General features: G+C 43.2%; 1 protein-coding gene across 1 annotated transcript; it reads left to right on the plus strand.

Annotated features, from left to right (window-relative positions):
- Window positions 1–8,932: 8,932 nt before the first annotated feature.
- MED4 (mediator complex subunit 4) lies at window positions 8,933–23,599 on the plus strand. The gene is made up of 7 exons (XM_026017241.2): window positions 8,933–9,096; window positions 12,033–12,099; window positions 15,958–16,128; window positions 18,238–18,295; window positions 19,750–19,836; window positions 21,063–21,194; window positions 22,712–23,599. Exons 1-7 carry the CDS (start codon window positions 8,972–8,974, stop codon window positions 22,882–22,884), a joined length of 813 nt encoding a protein of 270 aa, XP_025873026.1. The 5' UTR covers window positions 8,933–8,971; the 3' UTR covers window positions 22,885–23,599.
- The last annotated feature ends 734 nt before the right edge of the window (window positions 23,600–24,333 follow it).

Here is a 24,333-nt window from a genome sequence, read left to right on the forward strand (position 1 = left end):
GAGGGCAGATGCTCCACCGCGGAGCTCCCCCAGTGTCCCTGCCCCATCTGCTTTCTTAGGAGTCTCTACTTTCACTTCCTCCAGGAAGACTTCCGACCACTGCTGTCTTGTTCTCCTTTGCAGGCCCAGCATTTAGTGTGGTCCCTGGCATGTAAACAGAGCTTAATAAATATTTGTTGAAAAAAATAAATGAATCTATGTAAGGAGGCCATTAGTGTTACCCACCTTTCTTTTGAGTTACTGAGAAGTGGTTAGTTTTCAACGATGCCTGGGGAATCTCAGGAAGATGAGACTTTATTTATAGAAGGTCTGTTCATACCAGGAAACCTTTCCATTGAAACCACACCACAAATATTTAAAGAGAACGAGATGTTGAACCTAAACTGTTTTTTAATTCTCAAGGCGCAGGAATGTAGGGAGTTAAAGACAAATGCCATGATTTTAATTTAATTAATGATGTTAATTTAATTAACGTTGAGCAATGTTGGACGGTGGAAATTTTTGCTGTGCCATGTTTTGGAATGAGGAGGATGGAGCTCTTCAGATGGAGGCTCCATCATGTATCTAGGACGGGGCGGGGGGCGGGGGTGAAGGACATAAGAGGCTTTATTCAGACTGTTAGCTTCTCTTGCTGTACAGCAGCCCCAGCTGGATTTACCAGAGATAACCTGGCTTATTAAAAGCAGTTTAGGGGCACGTGGGTGGCTCAGTTGGTTAAACATGTGACTTTTGATTTTCAGGCCCCAATCTCAGGGTGGTGAGACTCAGCCCCACGCTGGGCTCCATGTTCAGCACTAAGTCTGCTTGAGGTTCTCTGTCTCTGCTTCTGCCCCTCCCACCACCTCTAAAAAAAAAAAACAAAATTCAGTTTAAATGGCACATTTTGAGGCTTTGCAATTCATTTAAAAATTGAAGTGTTGTCTTAAGACCTAGCTAGTTAAAAAAAAAAAAAAAAAAAAAAAAAGACCTAGCTAGTTGCTGGGAAACCACCTCTTCCGCCAATAGGTTTTTGAGAGGTAATTCATGTTTTCAGAAACCGTAAATGGTGTTTTTGAGATGGAGGCTTGATCTCGAATTGAGTGTTATTTTTACCTGGGGTTAGGGGCTCTGAGGCTCATGCTCTGAAGTAGAATTTCAAGGTTTTTCGCTTCTTCAGGAGAGTTAGTGGATGTATGGGGCTTGTTTTCCTCTACTGACAGCCTGACTGCTGGGAGAGAATCGCCTAAACCTGACTCCCTACCCCACTCTTAGTGGGTTTGACGTTGAACACCAGTCCCCGAAAACTTACTTGGGAGAGTGGCTGGGGAAAGGAGCCTCAGGACTAGTGTTTGTTGGGTTACAAAGTAACCATGACCACCATCGATGGAATATTCCATTTCTGGTTGAGGATTTTATAAATATTTGGAGTTGCTTTTGAGAAACCCCAAGGAGAAACACGGACAGAAAAGACTGAAATTATGGTTTTACCATTTAGAGGCAAAACGACAGAAAGCTATAGTTTGTTTTCAGCGCCTCTGGTGGTTTTAGCACCTCGGTCAACAGCAAACGTGGAAACACTCACCGGGGCCCAGCCTGCGGCAGGCAGCACGTCGGCACCGGCCGCCTTAGTGAGCAAAGGACCAGACCAGGGACAAAGTGGGAGGCCAAGCCCGCTCTCAGGGGAAGCAAGTACTTAGCAAAACACGCATCAGCTCACGGACAGGACAGCGAGCTAAAGACGGAGGCTGCGGGAAAGGGCAGGGCGGGGAAGAGGATGGAAGGTGGGGTCCACTGCAGTGAGGAAAGGGAGCCAGGGAGGCCTGGGGGCTCAGGGGGAGCCTCTGCCCTGGGCCCAGGCTGTGACCCCGGGGTCACGGGATCGAGTCCCACGTCGGGCTCCTTGCATGGGGCCTGCTTCTCCCTCTGCCTGGGTCTCTGCCTCTTTCTGTGTGTCAAGAAAGAGAAAAGAAAAGAGAAAAGAAAAGAGAGGAAGGAAGGAAGGAAGGAAGGAAGGAAGGAAGGAAGGAAGGAAGCCAGGTGGGCCTGCCTGGGGAAGGAGGCTCCTGCAGGGAGTGAGAGGGGGACTACTGGGGGCCCCCGGGGCAGGTGGGGACAGCAGGACAGTGCCTGAGGCCCGGGAGGCCCGCCGCAGAGGGGACAGAGGCCAGCAAGAAGGGAAGGCCGGGGGGATGCCGGGGGGCTCAGCGGTGGAGCATCTGCCTTGGCCCAGGGTGTGACCTCAAGGTCTCAGGATCGAGTCCCTCGTCGGGCTCCCTGCATGGAGCCTGCTTCTCCCTCTGCCTGTGTCTCTGCCTCTCTATCACTCTCTCTCTCTCTCTCTGTCTTTCATGAATAAATAAATTAAAAAAAAATAAAAATAATTTTAAAAAAAGGAGGGAAGGCCAGAGGAACGGTGCCGAGGGCCTCCCGCAGCAGCTCCGGGTGGGAGGGGAGCCCCTGCAGAGGTGGGAGGCGGCGGGGCGGCCCCCTGACAGGCACGGGGGGGGGGGGGGGGGGGGGGCGGGGGGGCGTGCACCTGCCATCGGCCAAGGCCGGGGCGTGGCCTGCGGGCCCAGGGGTCTCTCGGCTCCTGGACGGTGCGCGGGCGGGGGCCAAGCAGCAGGGCGTCTGCACCGGGAGCACGAAGGCACCAGCTGCGGGGGGGCGGCTAGACCCACAGGTGGGCTGTGCCTCGGAGCCCCGCCCAGGTGGAGGCATAACGCCCCCCCCCCCCCCACCGTGGCTAAGGGCAGCGAGGCGCCCCCCTTGCCCTGGAGCTCGCAGGCCACTTACACCCCAGGTCAAACCCGGGCACCCGCTTCTCCGGCGGGGTGGGCCCTCCTCTCCTGAGCCTGCTCCCGGAGCACCCTGCAGCACCCTGGAGCGCCCTGCAGCACCCTGCAGCACCCTCCAGCACTCTCTAGCACCCTGCAGCACCCTGCAGCACCCTCCAGCACTCTCTAGCACCCTGCAGCACCCTGGAGCACCCTGGAGCACCCTCCAGCACTCTCTAGCACCCTCCAGCACCCTGCAGCCCCCCGACGGAAGGCCGGGCTCTGGGCCAGTGGGCCGGCGCCTCTACTGCCCGCTCACCCCCTGGAGCAACTCTGCCTTCCCCCAGCCCCTGGGTCGGCTCCCCAGTGGCTTCCCCCAGTGGCTGGGCTGCCCAGGCCGGCAGGTCACTAGCAGTTGTCTGGAGGTCACAGAAGCAGCCAGGAGGCTGATCGACAAGCCTGCGTCCAGGGGTCAGCTCTGCAGGGGAGGCTGCTCGCAGCGGCATTCAAGGCCCCTGGCCTGGGTGACCCGACCAGGAGGGAGGGGTGGACGGGAAGACCAAGATTGGGTGCAGGCCCCTGTGTAGGCGCAGGGTGGCCAGGAGGAGGTGGCGGGAGAGACTGGGAGAGGGCAGGAGGAAGGAGCAAAACGGAGAGAGCCCTGCCGGCTGGAAATCGCAGCAGAGGACTGTCCTCCAGGACGTGGGAGGACTGAGGCCCGGGCACCCTCACCTGTAGCCACATGCTGGTTTCCAGGGACTGTTACACCCGAGGGCTGCTGGGGAAGCCAGGGTGAAAACTAATTGCAAAAAAAAAAGGATCCCTGGTGGCTCAGCGGTTTAGCACCTGCCTTGGGCCCAGGCTGTGACCCTGGGGTCACGGGATTGACACGTCGGACTCCCTGCATGGAGCCTGATTCTCCCTCTGCCTGTGTCTCTGCCTCTGTGTGTGTGTGTCTCAGGAATAAATAAAATAAAATAAAATAAAATAAAATAAAATAAAATAAAATAAAATAAAATAGAAAACTAATTGCAACAGGTCTAAGGAGAGAGCGGGATTGAGAGCAAAATACCCAGCTAAGTCTGCAGGTGTTTTGCCGCCCGGGAGCAGAGAAGCGAGACAGTTGCTGGTGAGGCAAGTGGGGCGAGAATGGTTTAAAAGCAGGGAAGGAGCAGCAGGCCTGGATGACAGCGGGGAGGGGGTGGCCCGGCTGCCAGGCCTCGGATAGCTGGGGCTGCGGGGAGAGAAACTTCTGTGGCCCCCAGCAGGGGAGGAGCAGGGGAAGAGCACCCAGGGCCTGAGACAGAGGGATTCCTCCTCCTTCTCAGTGAGTGAGAAAGCAAGGTCCCAGGTTGAAAGTGGGGATGGGGGTGTGTGGGGGGAAGGTGTTGGAGGTTTGGAGAAAGAGGAAATGGTGGGAAGGTGCTGCGAGGACAGTGGGGAGGGCGGGAACAAGGGGGCACAGCCCCGCATGCAGCTGCGGTAGCCCACTGTGTGGTGTGGGCCAAATCAAGGTCAAGGGTGTGTGTGCAAGGCAGTGCTTAGAAATCTCCAGATGCCCGCCTGCAACCTCTCTGTCTGCTAAGACTCTTACAACAAGATACCACAGACCGGCTTAAATGACGCACACTTACTTTCTCAGGGTTCTAGAGGCAGGAAGTCCCCAAGATCAAGGTCTGGTTTGGTTTCTTCTGAGGTTTGTCTCATTGGATTGCAGAAGGCCCCCTTCCGGCGGCTGTCATTATTTCTTTTCTTTTTAAGATTTTATTTATTTGAGAGAGAGTGTGAGCACACAAGCTGGGGAGAGAGGCAGAGGGAGAGGGAGAAGCGGACTCTCTGAGAGCAGGGGGCCAGACATGGGGCTCCATCCCAGGACCCCCCACGGGGATCAGAACGAGCTGAAGGCAGACGCTTAACCAACTGAGCCACCCAGGCACCCCTGCCTTCACCTATTTCTGTAAAAACACCAATCAGATTAGATTAGGGCCACCCTAACAGCCTCATTTTAACTTACTCACTTTGAAGGCCCAAATATAGTTACGTTCTGAGGTTCTGAGGAACTGGGGTGTAAGGGCCTCATGACTGCAATTTTGAGGGCACACGACTGAGCCCATAACACCCTCCATCTACGCAGTGAATCCCAGAGAATCATCTCAACACAAACTTTTATTGTGCTTTAACTTTCCACCCCAGAATACAAAATTTATATAGATCCTTCCTTTGGGGCCCTTCTGGTGGAAGGAGTTGTTTTCCTAAGGGGCAGGGTTGGCATCCTCCGTACGCTCCAATGCTTGCAAACTTTTTCAATCCACAGTAAAAATATATATTTTATATTTGACCCGGTGCACACACACATAAATATGAAACTGGAAAGTCTGCACAGAGCAGTGCAATGTGTTTCGATGTCCAAGACAAATTTCCGTCCTTTTCCATTTTATATTTCAAAACCTCTACGGAAATATCTGTTAGGCATCTCAAATAAATCACATTGACACAGTTATATGTAAATAATAGCGTAGCAAGGAAAGAATTGACTATTGATTTAACAAAAAATTGGGTTCTGTGCATTGAGAGGACAGAAGAAGGGGAATGGGGCATGGAAGAGAGATGAAATCCTTATTCAGCGCAAAAGGAAAGAGATTTCCAAAAGAGTTGGAAAAAAGATATAGAATGTATGCGAATTACTTTAAAATAGGGAAACAGGGCAGCCCGGGTGGCTCAGGGGTTTGGTGCCACCTATAGCCCGGGTTGTGATCCAGGAGACGGGGGGGGGGGGGGGGGGGGGGGGGGGGGGGGGGGGGGGGGGGGATCGAGTCCCACGTCAGGTCCCTGCTTGGAGCCTGCTTCTCCCTCTCTGTGTCTCTCATGAATAAATAAATAAAATCTTTTATAAGTAAATAAATAAATAAATAAATAAATAAATAAATAAATAATAAGGAAAGCATAGGAGAAACCGTGAAGAATGTCGAGCGTAGCTGCCAGTAGGGAGCTGGATATCCTTCATGGTTTCTTCTACGCTTTTGACCAGTATTTCACTTTTTGATCTTTACATATATTGCTCGGTAAAAATAAAACAATAATTTTAAAGTGCACATAATACATGTAGCCACCTATTCTGCTGACTCTTAGGGACAGGCCAGTGGAGTTTCTTGCCGTATACTTCCACCTCCACCTCTTACCAAAAGTTTGTCAACTTCTTTTTACTCCAAATCCCAAACTCTGCATTAGAAAGTGCTTGTATTTTAGACCAGAGGTTCCCAACCCCTTTTGGATGCATGAAGATATCTCTTTCTTTAAAAACAGAGACAGTTCTCCAAAAGAAGACTGTCCACTTCGTGAACTATTAAATAAAGTTCATAAAAAATAAAAATAAAAAAGTAAAGAGAGAAGACAGGATAAATAACCAGTGGCTAAGAGCACAGACCTTGGAGCCAGACTCTGTTCAGATCCCAGCTTTGGCGCTTATCGGCTGTAGGATTTGGGGCAAGTCTCTGAATTCCTCTGCCTCTTCAGCTTCGTTATCTGTAACATAGAGATAATAACAATGCTCACCTCCAGAAGGTGTTGTGAAAATTCATGGAGTTCATTTTTTTTAAGTGCTTAGACCAGTGCCTGGCATGTTAAATACGTAAAATTTCACAAGAAGGTAGTACTTACCCTTTTGAATCGATAGATTGGGAAACTACTAAATTCAGAGTTACCTTGAGTTATTTATTAACTATTAAAAATATATATGATATTCCTATCAGTTATATTATAAAATAATTCGTATTTTCTTTATCACACCAGAATCTGCAGTTTGCCATAGAGTATGCCTGTAGGAAATGCTATTTCTTGTCAGTCTATGGACAACGTTCAATACGCATATGACTTTGTGATGAATCTGAGGAGGTCTGGCATTCAAAGACACATATACTGTCCATCTACTAACCCTCCATGCCTGCAAAGTAGGACCTATAATGGGTCATTTTTAACTGATTAGGGTCCTCCCAGAATTTGTATGTGGAAGCTACACTAATAGGATCTCCCCACTCCCTGCACGGGAATCATGCCCAAGATGAACCTATGAGAAGAAAACCAACACAGACTGCAGTTGAGCCCCTCAGAAACTTAGGAAATTACTGACCAGAGCTGCTGGCAGGAATGCTTGGAATACAAGGGTCATTAGGAAGCTTAAATCTAATGTATTCCATTGTCTGAGAATGGACCGTATTTAGAGAAGGGTTTAGCCAAGAGCAGAAGTAGGGAATGGTTGGAAAACCAAAGGTGTCCTCAGGTCTCTTGCACGGTCCGGGGAAGAAGGCTCCCAACCTATGAACACCGATATTCCAATCTCTTTACTACAAACATCCCTATGCTATGGGGATACAAATCCTGATGGTTGCATTTTTTAAAAAATCTATATTCATTTGTTATAATCCAGGTTTACCACATTCTGGTGATAATTGGTCTTCCTGTATAAGTTTGTCCACAAGGAAAATTGTGCTTGGCACTAATATTTTTCATCGTAAATGAATAAATCAGCATTCTGGATTGTATAGCAGTTGCTATGAATGGTTTTGTTTTGTTTTCGCATGAGTCCCCGAGGAAGTCCTCAAGTCTGGGGACCCAGCAGGAAGCAGGCTAAGCACCTCCAAGAGAACAGGCCAGAGGTCAGGATGACGGAATGAAGGAGACACTCCGGGCTGTTGTCTGTAGGTGACATCTCTCCATCTCATCTTTGAGAATCACAGCTTGGCCCCATACAGAACCCGCATCCCCAGTACTGTTGCAACTTTGGGTTTTCCTGATAGGGAGAGTTTCCAACTACATTGTTCTCTCCAGGAAAAGTGAGTTGAGGCGGAGTTCGGGCTTTCATTTGGAATCTGTGTTGTATTGATTATTTAAACCATTTTCATACACTACCACTTACCTGCTAGATTTACTCACTCACTTCCAACAGGCATCTTGATCAGTGAGCAAAACACTTCGTTGGGAGATAGATGGTTAGAAAGATGGATTGTGAAACCGTGGAAGCAGCCCAAGTGTGTGCGGATGGATGAATGGATAAGCACATGCGATGGCTATACCTTACGGAATATTGTCCAGCCTTAAAAAGGAGGGAAATTCTGGGATCCCTGGGTGGCGCAGCAGTTTGGCGCCTGCCTTTGGCCCAGGACGCGATCCTGGAGTCCCGGGATCGAATCCCACGTCGGGGTCCCGGTGCATGGAGCCTGCTTCTCCCTCTGCCTGTGTCTCTGCCTCTCTCTCTCTCTGTATGACTATCATAAATTTAAAAAAAATTAAAAAAAAAAAGGAGGGAAATTCTGACCCGTGCTAACACAGGGATGGGAGTGGAGGACATTAGGACATTACACTAAGTGAAATGACGCGGTCCCCAAAAGACGAATATTGTATGATTTCATTTATGTGAGGTCCCTAGAGTAGTCAAAATTTGGAGACAGAGGGTAGAACGGTGGCTGTCAGGGGCTGGGGCAGGAAGGAAGGGGGACTTGTTCAGTGGACACAGAGTCCCAGTTCTGCAAGGTGGAAAGAGGTAGTGGATGGTGGTGAAAGTAGCATAACCACATGACTATGCTTAAGGCCCCTGACCCCACACTTAGCCGTGGTTACACGGTCCGTTTTAGGTTATGTGTGTTTTACAACCATAAAGAAAAGAGGCCTATGATGGCTCTTGTCCTATGGTGCTTACAACCCTAGGCGAGGCCAAACAGGAGGGTGGGGCTAGCACTGTAGGGATGCACACTAAAGACCGGTTAATACTGAGACCAGCCCATCTCACAAAGAAACTGATAGAAGGGGGCATCTGGGGGGCTCAGCGGTGGAGCACCTGCCTCTGGCCCAGGTTGTGACCCCAGGTCACGGGTTCGAGTCCTGCATCGGGCTCCCTGCAGGGAGCCTGCTTCTCCCTCTGTAAATAAAATCCTAAAAAAAAGAAAAAAGAAACTGATACAAGGTGTAGGTTGTTATGCAAATTTCCCCACATGCTTTAAACCCCTCCCATTGGTGCTTGAGCCCTGAGCGCCCCAGCCTGCTCCCAGGGCTGCACAGCGCCGCCGCCCGCAGTGCACCGCCAGGCACGTAGGGGGCGCTGCGGCCCCGCCTCTGCTCCGCGCACACCCCCCCCGCCCCGCCTCGGTGGCCCTCACTTCCGCTTCCGGAGCCCGCCTCCTCGCGCCGGTGCCTGCGCAGTCTGCGGCTTCCGGCCCGCGAGCAGCATGGCGGCGGCCTCGGGTGGGGAGAAGGAGAAGGAGCGGCCCGGGGGCGGCGCGGGCGCGGCGGGCGGGAACAGCACGCGGGAGCGGCTGCTGTCTGCGCTGGAGGACCTGGAGGTCTTGTCGAGGTAGCGGCGTCGGGCGGGCGGCCTGGCTGGAGTCGGGAGGCGGCGCTCCGGAGACCGCGGCGGGGTCGTGGCCTCGAGGTCGCAGCCCCGCGGGACCCGGACGCGGCCTCTTCCCCCCGCACCGCCCCCGGGGGACGCTTGACAGCGGCGGGGACCCCGGGACTCGACACTCGGAGATGGGGGGAGGAGGGACCTGGGGGGGCGCTCGGTGACCTGCAGGGACACCCCGGGACCCGACACTGTGGGAGATGGGGGAGGGGGACGGTGGGGGCGCTCGGTGACCTGCAGGGACACCCCGGGACCTGACCCTGGGAGATGGGGGAGGGGGACGGTGGGGGCGCTCGGTGACCTGCAGGGACACCCCGGGACCTGACCCTGGGAGATGGGGGAGGGGGACGGTGGGGGCGCTCGGTGACCTGCAGGGACACCCCGGGACCTGACCCTGGGAGATGGGGGAGGGGGACGGTGGGGGCGCTCGGTGACCTGCAGGGACACCCCGGGACCTGACCCTGGGAGATGGGGGAGGGGGACGGTGGGGGCGCTCGGTGACCTGCAGGGACACCCCGGGACCTGACCCTGGGAGATGGGGGAGGGGGACGGTGGGGGCGCTCGGTGACCTGCAGGGACACCCCGGGACCCGACACTGTGGGAGATGGGGGAGGGGGGACCTGGGGGGCGCTCGGTGACCTGCAGGGACACGCCGGACCCCGACACTCGGAGATGGAGGGAGGGAGGACCTCGGGATGGGGGCGCTCTGTGACCTGCAGGGACACCCCGACCCCGGCACTCAGATCGCTGTCACCTATTTCCATGACTGTGTCCCAGCCGCTAGGACCTAGTCAAAGCCGATGCCATCCTTTGCCTACAGAAGCCACTTAATTTGATTTCCGTTCTACTCCTCTTAAAATCCATTTTCCAGGTAGCTTAGCAATTGCTTAAAAACATAAATCGGGTCGTGTCATTTCCGTTTAAAATGATCCAGTCAGTGGGGCGCCTGGGTGGCTCAGTCAGTGGGGCGTCCGCCTTGGGCTCAGGTGGGTGCAGGGTCCTGGGATTGAGGCCTGAGACCAGCTCCCGGTTCAGTGGAATCCACTTCTCCCTCTGCCTCCCCCTCCATTTTTTTTTTCTCTCTCAAAATAAAATCTTTTTAAAAAAGTTAAAATGATCCAGTCGCTTTCCATTGAACCTGGAATGAAATGCTGATTCTTTACCTTGACCTGTGAGGCCCTCACACAGCCTGGGCCGCCCGCCCTCCCGACCCCTGTCCTCATTGTGTATCCTGCTCCTCGGTACCTACTGCTGTGTCCCGGCCACCCTTCCTCAAACCCATCCTTGGGCCCCCGAACCCGGCTTTTCTCACTTACAGAAGCCCTCCCTGACTCCACCAGTGTGAGTGGCCAGACAACTCCCCGACACACTCTAACACTGCTTCAGTTTCTTCCCAGCCCTTCTTCTAACTCTGGTTTGATTTACCTGCTTTCTTGGTTTTTCTCTTCTGTATTATAATTTAAATTCCTTTGTTCGCTTTCGTAAGCTAGGCATCCAGAAAGTGCCTGGCACACAGTGGAAACTTGAATGTTTAATCAGTGGGTGAATGAAGACTTTCCATTGCCATATCCACTTTGTTCATTAATTAGCTAGCTAGTTCATGCATAACGGTATGAGAACCTCATAGTGGGGAAGGTTGGGTCCAGGTGGCACCATCCAGAAAAATAGTTTGAGGCTGGCAGTAAGGAAGATGGAAGTATGAAGGTGAAAATAGCCTGGCGGCCAGTAGAAGGTACAGGCTTTACTGGGGCTGACTGGCGGTGTCCTGTTGCTAATTGTGCAGCTGTGCCTCTTGCGTAATTTCTGGAGTCCCATCTGTCAGCAAGTTTGAAACTAGTGTATCAGGATATTGCCTGATACATATTTTATACTCCTCTTTATACTAGTTTTCATAAAGGAAAATTGGCATGTCTAGTAAATAAGCATTCCAGAAAGATAGGACTTTATTATACATTAGAATCCCTCTTAGAAAAAAAAAAAAAAAAAAAGAATCCCTCTTAGTTGATACCTGTTTGGTTAATTAAAAATTTCAGTTCACATAGAAAATCATTTAAAAAATGATTCATCCACTCCTTAATTTAGGGGGTTTTCTTGCATAAACCACCCATAATGCCTTGTCCACCAATTTCTAGTGTGTTTCGTTAAAGTGAAATGAGGGGTGCCTGACTGGCTCAGGCAGTAGAGTATGCGACTTGATCTATGGGTTGTGAATTTGAGCCCCACCTTGGGCATAGAGATTACTTTTTATTTATTTATTTATTTATTATAGTCACAGAGAGAGAGAGAGAGAGAGAGAGAGGCAGAGACATAGGCAGAGGGAGAAGCAGGCTCCATGCACCGGGAGCCCGACGTGGGATTCGATCCCGGGTCTCCAGGATTGCGCCCTGGGCCAAAGGCAGGCGCCAAACCGCTGCGCCACCCAGGGATCCCCATAGAGATTACTTTAAAGAAAAAAGTAAATAAGAACTTAAATGCTTATCAAGCAGTCTTAGGGTAGACTTTTGCTGAATTTTCATGACTTTGCAGTTCTTTGCAGGCAGCTGTTGAGTCTTTCCCAAGTATTCAGCTTAGGTTTTTATGGAAATTACTCTTTTCTGTTGACAGTCATATTTCGTTGGTATTTTTGAAATGGATATTTAATATATTTAACTATACTAGTAAAGTAAAACTTGCATAACTGGATCTGGTAACAGACATAACTGAGTCTTGGTGAGAGAGTACCGCGTAGCTAGCTGACGAGCGCCCAAGTGCACGGTCACTGGGCAGGGGCTCTGAATACTCAGCATGCTGTGGGTGCCATGAATCCAGCAAGTCAGTTAGGTAGAGATCAGTTAATAAAGCTTCTGTTGTATTTATTTTGCAAAGATGTTTTTGTTTTTCTTTTTTAGAGAACTTATAGAAATGCTGGCAATTTCAAGAAACCAAAAGTTGTTGCCGCCTGATGAGGAAAACCAGGTAAGTGGCTTCTTTTTATATTACAAACAAGAAATCCCCATTATTTGTGCAATTTCCCTATTTACATTTACTTTGTGTGAGAACAGGAAGATTGGATTCTGTTAAATTATAGATTACAATTTTTAAATTGATACTTTCTTTGAATCACGTACATAGGGTAACACTGCTTGAGAAGAAAAAAGTCTAAAGGTTTAGCAGTATTGTTTTTTCTTCTAGTTACACATTTATTCGTTTTTGTCTTTTGAATTAACCAACTAATAAACTCGTTAAATGGAGGTTAAAACAATATTTGAAATAAAAAAAGTTAATGCTGTCATAAACTAGCCTTTTATTATATAGACCTGGTTCCCCTAATGCAACTTGAGAATTAATAGAAATTAAAGAGCATACAACTGTTAACAGAAGTTATTTTGTGGAGGTTAAATTTATATGTTTTTATTTTCTTTATTCCTTTCTGTGCTTTGTAATTTTCTATGGTGAGCAGATTCTTTTTCTGATCCAAAACCTTTTTTTAAATTAATTAATTTGTATTATTTATTTACTCATGAGAGACACAGGCAGAGGGAGAAGCAGGCCCTCTGTGGGGAGCCCGATGTGGGACTCGATCCCAGGACCCCCGGATCATGGCCTGAGCTGAAGGCAGATGCTCAGCCACTAAGCCACCCAGGCATGATCCAAAAACTTTTTAAAGTTAAGAGGGCAAATGTCATTTTATGTGTTTTCTACTGTAATAAAAAAAAAAAAAGTTTTTTTTGAAAGAAAACAGCTGGGAAAGATTAACCTTTTTAATAACGGGAGACATCTCATAGATCTCTTCTCCCTCCTTTCTGCCCTATTATCTTAGTTTTATTTTATGATATGTTTTGAGGGCAGAGAAATTCAATTGACTGATAATAGAGAAGTATCATAAAACTTGTTTTCTTCAAGGATTAATCCCTTCAGGTGGAGAAGGGTAATTAGATACACTACAAGTAGTAAAAGCTGGGACTTTTGGGGAGATTAAAGTTGTTATTTGTATGTTGTTTGTTTTTAGAAAAAGCTTATAGAGAAAAATGCTAATAGAGGAATGCCAGTCTCAGATACTTTATTGATAAATACATGTAAAATTAAGTGAGTACTTACTACAAAATGAAATGCAGGTTTTGACTTTACTTCCCAGGCACACAGATTATTCAATAGGTCATAACCAAGACCTGCCTGGTCAGCACTAACTTTTCTTATACTTTTTAAGGGCTCGCAGTTCTGTCCCTAAAAAACAACAGTACCTTGTCACATAAAGTTGTTGTGAGGATTTACGATACTGCATGTTAAGTACAAATAAGGAGAGCTCAGTAATGGATAATTGTCATCGTCACTACCCAGGGAAAGAATTAAACTTTATACTTAGTGCTGTGAATTCCTGTATAATTTTCCATGAAAGTACTAAATATTAGTTTGGATGTGCCCATATGAAAATTTATTTTTGGAAATTGCTCTTTTTTAAACCATCTTCATCATAAAACAATAGTATGCATGACATCACAGGTCTAATATAAGTTATGTATTTTCTTGAACATAATAACAAAAATGTGCAACTGTAAAAGTTTTTTTAAGTATCATACATTTATCATAATATTATTTCTGCAATCAGCTTAACTCTGAGACAGCCATAATGAAGCATTTACTTAATTATATTGTCAAGTTTCCTTATATAGTTTAATATTTTACTCATTTATTTGCTGTTCTAGTTGATTATATACAATTTTGTGACTTTAAAAAATGTACATTTTGTCATGTCTTTGCATCGTGTTTAGCACTTGGGGTTTTTAAAATTTTTTTCTATTTTTATTGAGATAACAGTAGAAATATAACATCGCATTAGTTTAAGATATGCGACAATGATACATGTATGTATTGTGAAATGATTATCACAGTAAGTTTAGTTAATTTACGTTACCTCACATACTTAAAATTTTTTTTCTTGAGAACTTTTAAGAAGATGTCAGGGAAACTGTGGCACCTTTTCATGTACCTGTTGGTGATTTGGGTGCCTTTGGAAAAATTTCTATTCTGTTTCTCTGTACATTTTTAAGAACTTTCTTAAAGTTGCTAAAATTTACTGTCTTAGCAACTTTCAAATATACAATGCAGTATTGTTAACTGTACTCACCGTTTCTGTACATTTCCGGAACTTATCTTATAGCTGGAAGTTTGTACCTTTTGATCATCTTCACCCATTTTGCCCTGGCAACCACCAGTCTGATTTCTCATTCTTTGAATTTGGCTCTTTTAGATTCCACATGTAAGTGAGATTATGCAGTATTTGCCTTTCTCTGTCTGACTTATTTGACTTAATATAATGGCCTGAGGGTTCATCCATGTTGTCACAAATGGCAAGATTTCATTCTTTTTTATGGCTGAATAATATTTCTCTGTGTGTGTGTGTGTGTGTGTGTGTGTATACACATTCCACATTTTCTACTAGTTCGAAGGGATACAGGTACCCAATGTTTTTAGCAGTATTATCAGCAATAGCCAAATTATAGGAAAAGCCCAAATGTTCATCAGCTAATGAATGGGTAAAGAAGAGGTGGTGTATAGAGGTGCTTACACACACACACACACACACACTAGAATATTACTCATAAAAAAATAATGAAATCCTGCTATTTGCAGCAATGTGGATGGAGCTACAGAGTATTAGGCTAAGTGAAATAAGTCAGAAAAAGACAAATACCATATAATTTCATTCATGTGGAATTTAAGAAACAAAACAAGTGATCATAGGGGAAAAAAGAGGGAAATCAAGAAACAGACTCTTAACTATAGAGAACAAATTGAAGGTTACCAGAGGGGAGGTGTGTAGGAGAATGGGTGAATATAGGTGGTGGGGACTAAGGAGTGTACTTGTGATCAGCGAGTATGATGTATGATTGTACACTTGAAACTAATATTACACTGTATTGCTACTAACTGGATTTTAAATAAGAACTAAAAAAAAAAAAATACCACATTTTCTTTATCCATCCATATATTGATAGATTGTTAGTTTGCTTTCAGTCCTGGCTATTGTAAATAATGCAGCAGTGAACACACGGGTGTAAAGATGTTTTTGAGATGATAATTTCATTTTCTTCAGATAGGTACCCAGAAGTGAAATTGCTAGATCATATGGTAGTTCTATTTTAAATTTTTTAAGTAACTTCCATACTGTTTTCCATGGTGGTTGCACTAATTAACATTCCTACCATCAGTGCACGAGGGTTCCCTTTTCTCCACATCCTCACCAACACTTACCTCTTGTTTTTTTGATTACAGCCTTTGTAACTGGTATGAGGTGATACCCAATTGTGGTTTTGATTTGCATTTCCCTGATAAGTTAGTGATGTTGAGCACCGTTGCATGTACCTCATTTGTATGTCTTTGGAAAAATGTTCAGTTTCTTTGCCCATTTTTAATCAGACTATTTGTTTTGTACAAAATTTTTTTTTTGTACAAATTTTTTAAAGTTCCTGGTGTCATCTAAAATAATCTCAAATACCAAAATTGGAGGGAACCTCCATTACATTATATTTTTAAGGATAAACTTTAAAATTTTTATTTTTACCGGGAAATGAATAAACCTCATTTTGGCATATTGGAAGTTCTGAAGACTTGTTTTGTATGAAAGAATAGCATATAATCAGAAAAAAAAGTTTTGATACTAATTTGTTTTCTAAAATAATCATAGGCTATTTTTATTCTTAACATTGATTAGAGTAATACATTGAAGGTGCTAAAATTTTATAGCCTGGCCAATTCACATGTAGAGTCTTTGTTTCATTGGAATGTGATTTTTCAGTATTCTGCTGTCTGCTTTAATCAACTGTTACCTGATAGGTCCTGGAGTTGTTAATTCACAGAGATGGGGAATTTCAAGAACTGATGAAGTTGGCACTTAATCAGGGAAAAATCCATCATGAAATGCAAGTTTTAGAAAAGGAAGTGGAGAAGAGGGACAGTGATATTCAGCAACTACAGAAACAGCTAAAGGAAGCAGAGCAAATACTGGTAAGTTGATAGAAGGAAAATAAAAAGGGATATTGTTTAATCTGTTTCTGAAAAAGAAAGCTATTTTAAAGTTTATTTAGATTTCCACAGGACTGGATTAATAGAACTGGGAACTTGTACTTTTATCCTGTCCTGTTAGAAGTTTTCAGTTATTAGTAGCCTAAATCTTTACTTCAGCTTTAAAAATATTTTGAAATCAGTAGAAATATGTACCAATTTTAAAAATTGATTAAAATTTATATTAACTGGGACACCTGCGTGGCTCAGTGGTTGAGCTTCTGCCTTCGGCTCAGGTCGTGGTCCCGGGGTCCTGGGATTGAGTCCCACATTGGGCTCCCTGCGGGGAGCCTACTTCTCCTTCTGCCTGTGTCTCTGCCTCTCTGTCTCTGTATCTCTCAGGAATAAATCAATGAACTCTTAAAAAAAAAAGTTTATAATAACTTATTTAGTCTTCCATTCTAAACTAGGTGGAATTTAGGCATATGTCAACTACTATAGTTTTGGGTTTTTTTTTTTTTCTTGCTCTTGGCTACTATTTAAAAAAAAAAAAAAACAATTTCTTTGCTGTTATTTGCCCAGTTGTTTCACTAAATACTGACTAATGAAATTGTTATATGGTGGTATCACAGCAGTAGCTGAGTCTGAGTCTCAAATGGAGCAGATATTGCTGGAATCCTTATCCCTAATGAATCTTCCAAATGTGTCACAATGGGCTTTAGTAAATAGAAACCTCAGAGGTTCAGGATACTTTAACCACTCCTGCTGAAGAAATGACCCCAAGTAAATGCTTTTTAAAAAATATATATAATGAAATCTATTTTCCATTAGGAAAGTAATATTTGCCAAAAGATATTCAGAAAATAGAGAAAAGTAGAAAGAGGAAAACATTGTCTTTAGTCCCTCTGTTCAGATTACCATTATTCTTAGTTTTGTGCATTTCATTTCAGTGCCAGATGTTTTTTTTTTTTTTAATTTTCCTGTAGGCTTATAGTTGATTTTTAAATTGAAGTCTGATTGACACACGGTGTTACAGAGGTTTCAGGTATACAAACTTTTTTTTTTTCAGAAGTTTTCATTTTTTAGGTCATAATTAGTAGGATACTAACCGGCTTTCTATTACTGTTTATTAAAACTTAAGTGTTTTTCATATATCCTTTGTTTAGTTTTCCAACTTTCTGTTATAAAGAATGCTTTGAGTATCATTGCAAAAAAGTTCTTTTTCTCTTCTGCATTTCAGATTGTATTCTTTAGATTTGATTTCCAAAAATGTAATTATTGAATTAAAGACAGTTAATTCAAGGACCATAAAAAGACGGAATTTTATGACTTAGGTATAGCAACTATCATTTATTGGGCACTTGTGCATCTGGCCTTGTGCTTATTTGCAATTTACATGTATTACCTCAGTCTTCTTAACATTACTCTAGGTTAGTATTTTACAGATGAAGAAACCCAAGATTTTAAATTTTTTAAATTAACGACTTTGCCCAGGAAGAGTGAAAAGTAGAGAGATGGAACTTAAACCTAGTTCTCTCTGACTCCATATTCTTAACTACTGTTCTAGTTGAGGATGCATATACTAGCTTAACTTCATTTTACCCTTTAATGGAGCAGGTTTGAGGGGGGAACTTGGGGATGTTTTCATTATAGCAATCATTAAGCATGGAGGTAATGGTATCATATAAGTGAGTAAGACTGTCAATCCAAGAATGTATCTTGAAATTAGAAAAAAAAAATATTTTGGTATTTTCTCTTTGAATAAGAAGAGATAAACGCAAGAATAGGATGTTTTATGAGTCATATGTGATCTGGTTATCTTATGCATATCTATGATAGAAGGCATAAAGAAATGTTAGTAAACAATCTAATTTATACTTTATTTCTAACAACTAATGAATGAAGACTGATTCATGAATACATATTTCTTTTATTAACCAACTGATATAAATGATTCCCAAGTGGTGTTTCAGAATATTGCAAATAAATTATGGGGATTTCCAAATTTTGCATATTGTTCCTGTGGGATTAATCATTTTGTGAATGAAGGTAAACATTCTGCTTGATAAAGTTAAGAATAAACCATATTTCTTTTTTTAATGTTCAAATTAGGCAACAGCTGTTTACCAAGCAAAAGAAAAACTCAAATCAATAGAAAAAGCAAGAAAAGGTTAGTACTATTGGGAACATGAATGACTTTCTGTGTAAAATCCAAGTTTTGGTTTCAAGAAATGGATGAGAGTATTACTGGTAATCATTTGTTGCTATTGAAATGATTCCAATAAATTTTTATTGTAAAGTGTCTGCTAGGCTCTAGTACTATATGCTATGTATTGTTAGGGAGATATACCTTTTTCAGGTTCTGAGAAGCAATAATATAAGGGAAGTTATGGCTTTGTATCTGAATGTGCAGTAGACAGGTTTATAAAGTTGTTGGGAGAAAGGAAGAGAACTGCAAGCTGGAAGCAAGTGGCATGTGAGTTGGATCTTAAAAGACAGGATAGAGAGTGAAAGAAAATGTGCAGTGGGCGACTGAAGTGAAACGAGAGTGTCCTGAAGTCAGAAGTAGATGTGGCTTTGGGATGTGTGCACATTTAATGGTGCAACCCCAGCATGCCCTTCTTTTTTTCTTTTTTGTAAGATTTTATTTATTTATTCATGAGAAACACACACAGAGAGAGGCAGAGATACAGGCAGAGGGAGAAGCAGGCTCCAGGCAGGGACCCTGACTTGGGACTTGATCCTGGGACTTCCGGATCACACCCTGGGCCAAAGGCAGGCGCTAAACCGCTGAGCCACCCAGGGATCCCCCTGATTTGTAGATTATTTACCTATAATCACCTCAGAGTTATCTAACTTTCCTCCTCTTTTCCTGTTTCAGATAACCACTGTTAATGTTTAGTGTGTGTCCATTTTTTAGGTGTTTAATGCAAATACATATATGTACATATATTCTAAAACAAAAACCAGGTCATGCTGTACGTAGTATTCAGCAGCTTACTTTTTTTTTTAAGATTTTTTTGAGTGGGGGGAGAGAGCACAAGGAATGGGGAGGGGTAGAAGGAGAAGCAGACCCACTGAGCAGGGAGCCCAGTGTGAGACACCATCACAGGGCCCTGGGATCACGACCTGAACCAAAGGCAAATGGTTAACCAACTGAGCCACCCAGGCATCCAGCAGCTTAGTTTTTAAATCTAATGAGTATATTGTGGACATGTTTCTACTTGGGTCTACTTCTATCCTTAGGGTCACATTAAGTCACAATTGAGTGGTGTAGTATGAGCTGCTGCTTTAATAGCTAAGCTGTCAATGCAAGACAAAACATCCTTTCCTGTGTCTTATTTGTGTTCACTGTTGCTTCCAGAACAGTAGGAATGTTTAATGGTAGTAATCAAGGTCAGTGGGCATTATCATGCTCATGTCCCAAATATGATACTTTATCAGCTGTATTTTCTAGATGTCTTGTTCTTTAGTTGGGAAATCTTATATGATTTAACAATATACATATTAGTTTTTATTAGGGAAGGTAGGTAACTCGGATTATCCTATTTTCAGGTAATTTAAAATTTAGTAAGTGACTTGTAAGTTACTAGACTAACATGTTACTCTCTCTTCTTGGCTCAGGTGCCATCTCCTCTGAAGAAATAATTAAGTATGCACATCGAATAAGTGCAAGTAATGCTGTGTGTGCTCCACTGACCTGGGTTCCAGGTAAAAATACTTCTCTTTTTATTAGGCATATATGGTCTTGAAAATTCTTAGGTAACTATACTCAAAAATAGGAAAAAAGATTTAAATATAGCAAATATTTATCCTTAGAAACATCCTCCGTATATTTTCATATCTTTAATATCTTACAAGTAATAATTGGGTTATGGGTTTATCAGTTTGGTTTTCTGCAAAGATTTTGCCATAGAGACTGTGTTTTTGTCCTTTTTAAAGAAAAATCATAAATTGATGTTTAAAAGTACCAGATGATATGTAATGATTCTAAGCTGTAGATTTATATGTCTGTAATACCCAGGCTGGCCAGAAGCCCACTTCTTAGAACCATTGGGATTTCGTCAAGGGTTCTGGCCTTGGAAACGAGACAGTCCCAGCTCTTCAGTGATACAGTGAAGCACTGAGTGCTCACAAACAAACACATGGGACTGGAAAGAGCTGGAATAATTAGAAACAGCAAAAAAGGGTAACAAACTACAACATACATTGACAGCACATAAAACATAAGACAGGGACCTGCGGTAGAGCAGCAATCTTCTGGGAGGAGTGGGAGAGTATCTCAGCATCATAGTCTCATGATGGTGGCATTTCACCATACTAAAAAACACTAAGATTAACTGCAGTTTTGGAGGTGAGTGATCTGGAGTAAGAGATACTACTAAAAAGTTGGTCCAAATCTGCCGAGTTTTCATTATCCCAAAACTATCATGATTAGAAATGAAAGCTCCTGATAAACCTCCACTGGAAAATTCTAGGAATTAATCTCTAAATGACAGGATCAAAGAGGTTGATTAGAAAAAGTTTTAATTTAGGTAGTCCTTCAAATAAGCAGTCCTTTCTGTCTTGTAAAAAGAAACACCATATATTTATTCTCCTTCAGAGTATGTATCGTTTGTTCTTACTAGGAAATGCGGGTAACTTAGAAGACTCAAGATCATTATTATTTTCTTAATTTGTCATCTAGAATTGCTAAAATGACTTTTTTTTTTTTTGTATAGAGAATAGTATATTTCTGTGCAGATTCAGAAGAAATGCATGTATTTTTAAGTTTAATATATTATGCTCTTAATCACAATTGATAAGATGACCTTCCTGTATGAAAATTGAAAATATATTTTTGAGTTTTTCAAAGAGAACCAAGGAAAATCAATACTTCAGAGAAGGTATTGCTGCTTATTTTGCATAACATTCAATTAAAAGCAGTCTTTTTTTAGGGGACCCACGGAGACCATACCCAACTGATTTAGAGATGAGAAGTGGATTATTGGGTCAAATGAACAATCCTTCCACGAATGGTGTAAATGGTCATTTACCAGGGGATGCACTTGCAGCAGGCAGATTGCCAGGTAATACTAATCAGGATGGGGTTTTCAAACACACCAAAGTTTTTAAGACATGACTGTCTGGCTGTTGAACAAGTTTGAGAGTCTAGACCCAACTCGTTTTAATAGCTAGGTCTTTTGCCAATTATCCTGCTCTGTACTAGTTGGAGTTTATGAAATTAGAATAAATTGATTTCTCTCTCATTTATTGATAGTTTGCCTTGGCATTAGGCCTTTAATTATTAAAATCTAAACAGCTTTTTAAATAAAATTGTGAAATATACTGTACCAACAGAATAAGAAAAATAAATGTTCATTTTAAAGAATACAAAGTGAACTCACTCTTGAAAAACTCCCAAGTTAACGAAACGAGTAACAACTTTTTACTTTTGAATAACTAAATAGCACTTCTGTGAGACTTGGGCTGTTCTGAATTTCAGCCTTCCTCAAGTTTTACATGTAGTTTTGCGTTATTACATTTATTTTATGTTTCTCACCTTTTATCTTCTGTAGGTGACTTGTTTTGGTTTGGTAGAACATTTAAAAAGTTTTTAAAAATTGCTTAAAGGACAAACTGAGAACTTTCTGTGCATTAGTTTCCTGTGATATCTTTGCCTTTTTCTCATTTGGGTTATTCCATATCCTGCCAGTCACAGGCCAGTCAGGAGGCAGAAACCACATAGTAATATGAACAAGGAAAATTTAAAGAAAATTTGGTACTGACTACTACTAAAGGGTAAAGAGAGCTGTTTTTAAAAAATAGAGCACTAATAGATGCGGGAAGCAGCTGCGGCCCAAGGGACGGCAGAGAGGCTGGATGGGGTGTTCCCATGCTGCAGCCGGCAGGCAGGGATCCATCCACCAGCCTTCAGGTTCCCGGGAGCCCGGCTGGGAAGCCGCCTTGAGGGTGAGGGTGAGACTTCAACGCCCCTGAAACTTGCGAGGGAGTGAGCACCGCTTGAGGTGCTTGATGTCCCTGCGCAGCCGGCACCACAGGCCTCAGAAGGAAAACTACGGATCCCTAGGCCTGGTCCCCTTGCACAGTCCCTCCAGTGCCCTCTGCTGACGAAGATTAACATGGTGGCTGCTGGCAAAGGAGAAACGTTTTCAGGGTCCAGGGAGCAGAGTGGATTCAAAGCTTAGGCAGTTTAAACTTGTAATACTTAGTATAGCACATGTTAGCTATTTAAAATGTGTAGAGACGTAATACATATCTGTGTGTAGTTTACATCGGCATGTATAAGACACATTTGATGGGTCATTGAGAACGTCTTGCAAAAGAAAAATTAGGTCAGCTGATTATATAAAGTTACCTAGATGGAAGCATGATTTTTAAAAAAATAAAACACAGGTTCTGGTTATTAAACACCATGCTTTTTCTTGACAACTTTGATCTTCATTAATTTTGCCAAATGTATGTTTTGATTCCTGGCCTTAAAAAAATACTGGCTTCAGATTCTGTGCATGAAGGGAAGTGTAGTTAAGTAGTAAATTAATTACTGGTAGAAGTGTTGTTACATATGCTTCTTTCTTTTCTCCAGATGTCCTTGCTCCGCAGTACCCATGGCAGTCAAATGACATGTCAATGAATATGTTACCACCAAATCACAGTAATGACTTCTTGTTGGAACCTCCGGGGCATAATAAAGAAAATGAAGATGATGTAGAAGTTATGTCAACAGACTCCTCTAGCAGTAGCAGTGACTCTGATTAAAAACATAAAAGACACAGTTCATACAGAATTGAATACCATGGGGAGCACTTGGGTGGCTCGGCTGAGCGTCAGACTCTTGATTTTGGCTCAGGTCGTGATCTCAGGGTTGTGAGGTTGAGCCCCGTATCTGGCTCTGTGCTGGGCATGGAGTCTGCTGAAGATTCTCTGAAGATTCCCCCTGCCTCTCTCCTTCTCTAAAAACCAAACAAAACAGAATCGAATCGAATGCTGTGGAATTCTATTTCTAAAACTATTGTAAACCTGTAAAAAAATAGCCGGGTAATACTGGCTATAGTGGAATGGTGCGGCCCATCAAGAATCACTGGACTTTTCTTTTAAAAGCCAAAAATCATGGTTTCAGTTCTAAACCACTAAATGAATATTTAAAGAATAATCAAAATTTATTGTTGGGAAAAAAATTACCCAGTGCTGTTCTATGCCGTTATATTCCAGTTATGTTGGACTTGGACATAGTAGGTCTGGAAATACACGTTGAGGGAAGTGACCGCTGTACATACACTAATCAGCCCCTGGAATTAGAAAAGCATTTTAAATAAGGGCAGTGGATCACTGAATGTCTATCGTATCTCAGAGTAACAAAACCCTCATTTTAAAGTGAAGGCTGGTAGCTTTGGTCACAGTAACGGGGGAAATTGTCTCAATTTGTACTATCTGTAATTATTGTAAGTTTTGTAAATAAACTCTTTTGTTTGTACTCCGTATGCTTTTTTCTTTTAATTGAAATATGTCATCAGTGAAAGTAAATTATTTCTGTAAATCCAGTTGCATTTTATATGCACTAAAGTAGAATTCGGGAGTGTGAATGAACATGATGTACTGCATACAGCTGAACTCGTAGTCGCAACTGGTAGGTCTCACAAAGGCCCATACTGACCTTAGAAGAAATACAATGAAGTTGGTTCTTGTGGGTTTTTTTTTTTCCATTAGTCTTCCCACTCGTTTTTTAAATGATTTTAAAAAGCTTACATAATAATGTCTGATCTTAAGAATGACATTGTCTGAAAGGTTTTAGAATGGGAAGCATGCCTCTTGCCTTCACCTTCCGTTTCACTGCAGTTCCCAGAAGGAATCACTTAACCACTTTTAACTTCTAATGGTTAACCTCCATGTTTAAATAATATGCTTTTACAGCTACAATTTATTTTAGTGTACTTTTAAATTTTTTTTCAGATTGCAAAAGCAACAACATCCATAGTGGAGCATTTAGCAAATAGAGTGAATTACATAGGAGAAAATGAAACTAGCATTCTACCAAGAGATCCTGTCAACATTTTGGGGTAGGTTTTTTGATCTGTTTTAAAGAGCCCCATGTATACACTTTTTTACATGAGAATGTGTATTTCCTGAGATGCTGTAATAGTTTTTAATAATATACATCCTTGCAACTCTTTGTCCTTTTTAGTATTTAAATGGACCTGTAGAAAAACA

This window comes from Vulpes vulpes, chromosome 6 (assembly GCF_048418805.1).
Source record: "Vulpes vulpes isolate BD-2025 chromosome 6, VulVul3, whole genome shotgun sequence".
NCBI lineage: Eukaryota > Metazoa > Chordata > Mammalia > Carnivora > Canidae > Vulpes > Vulpes vulpes.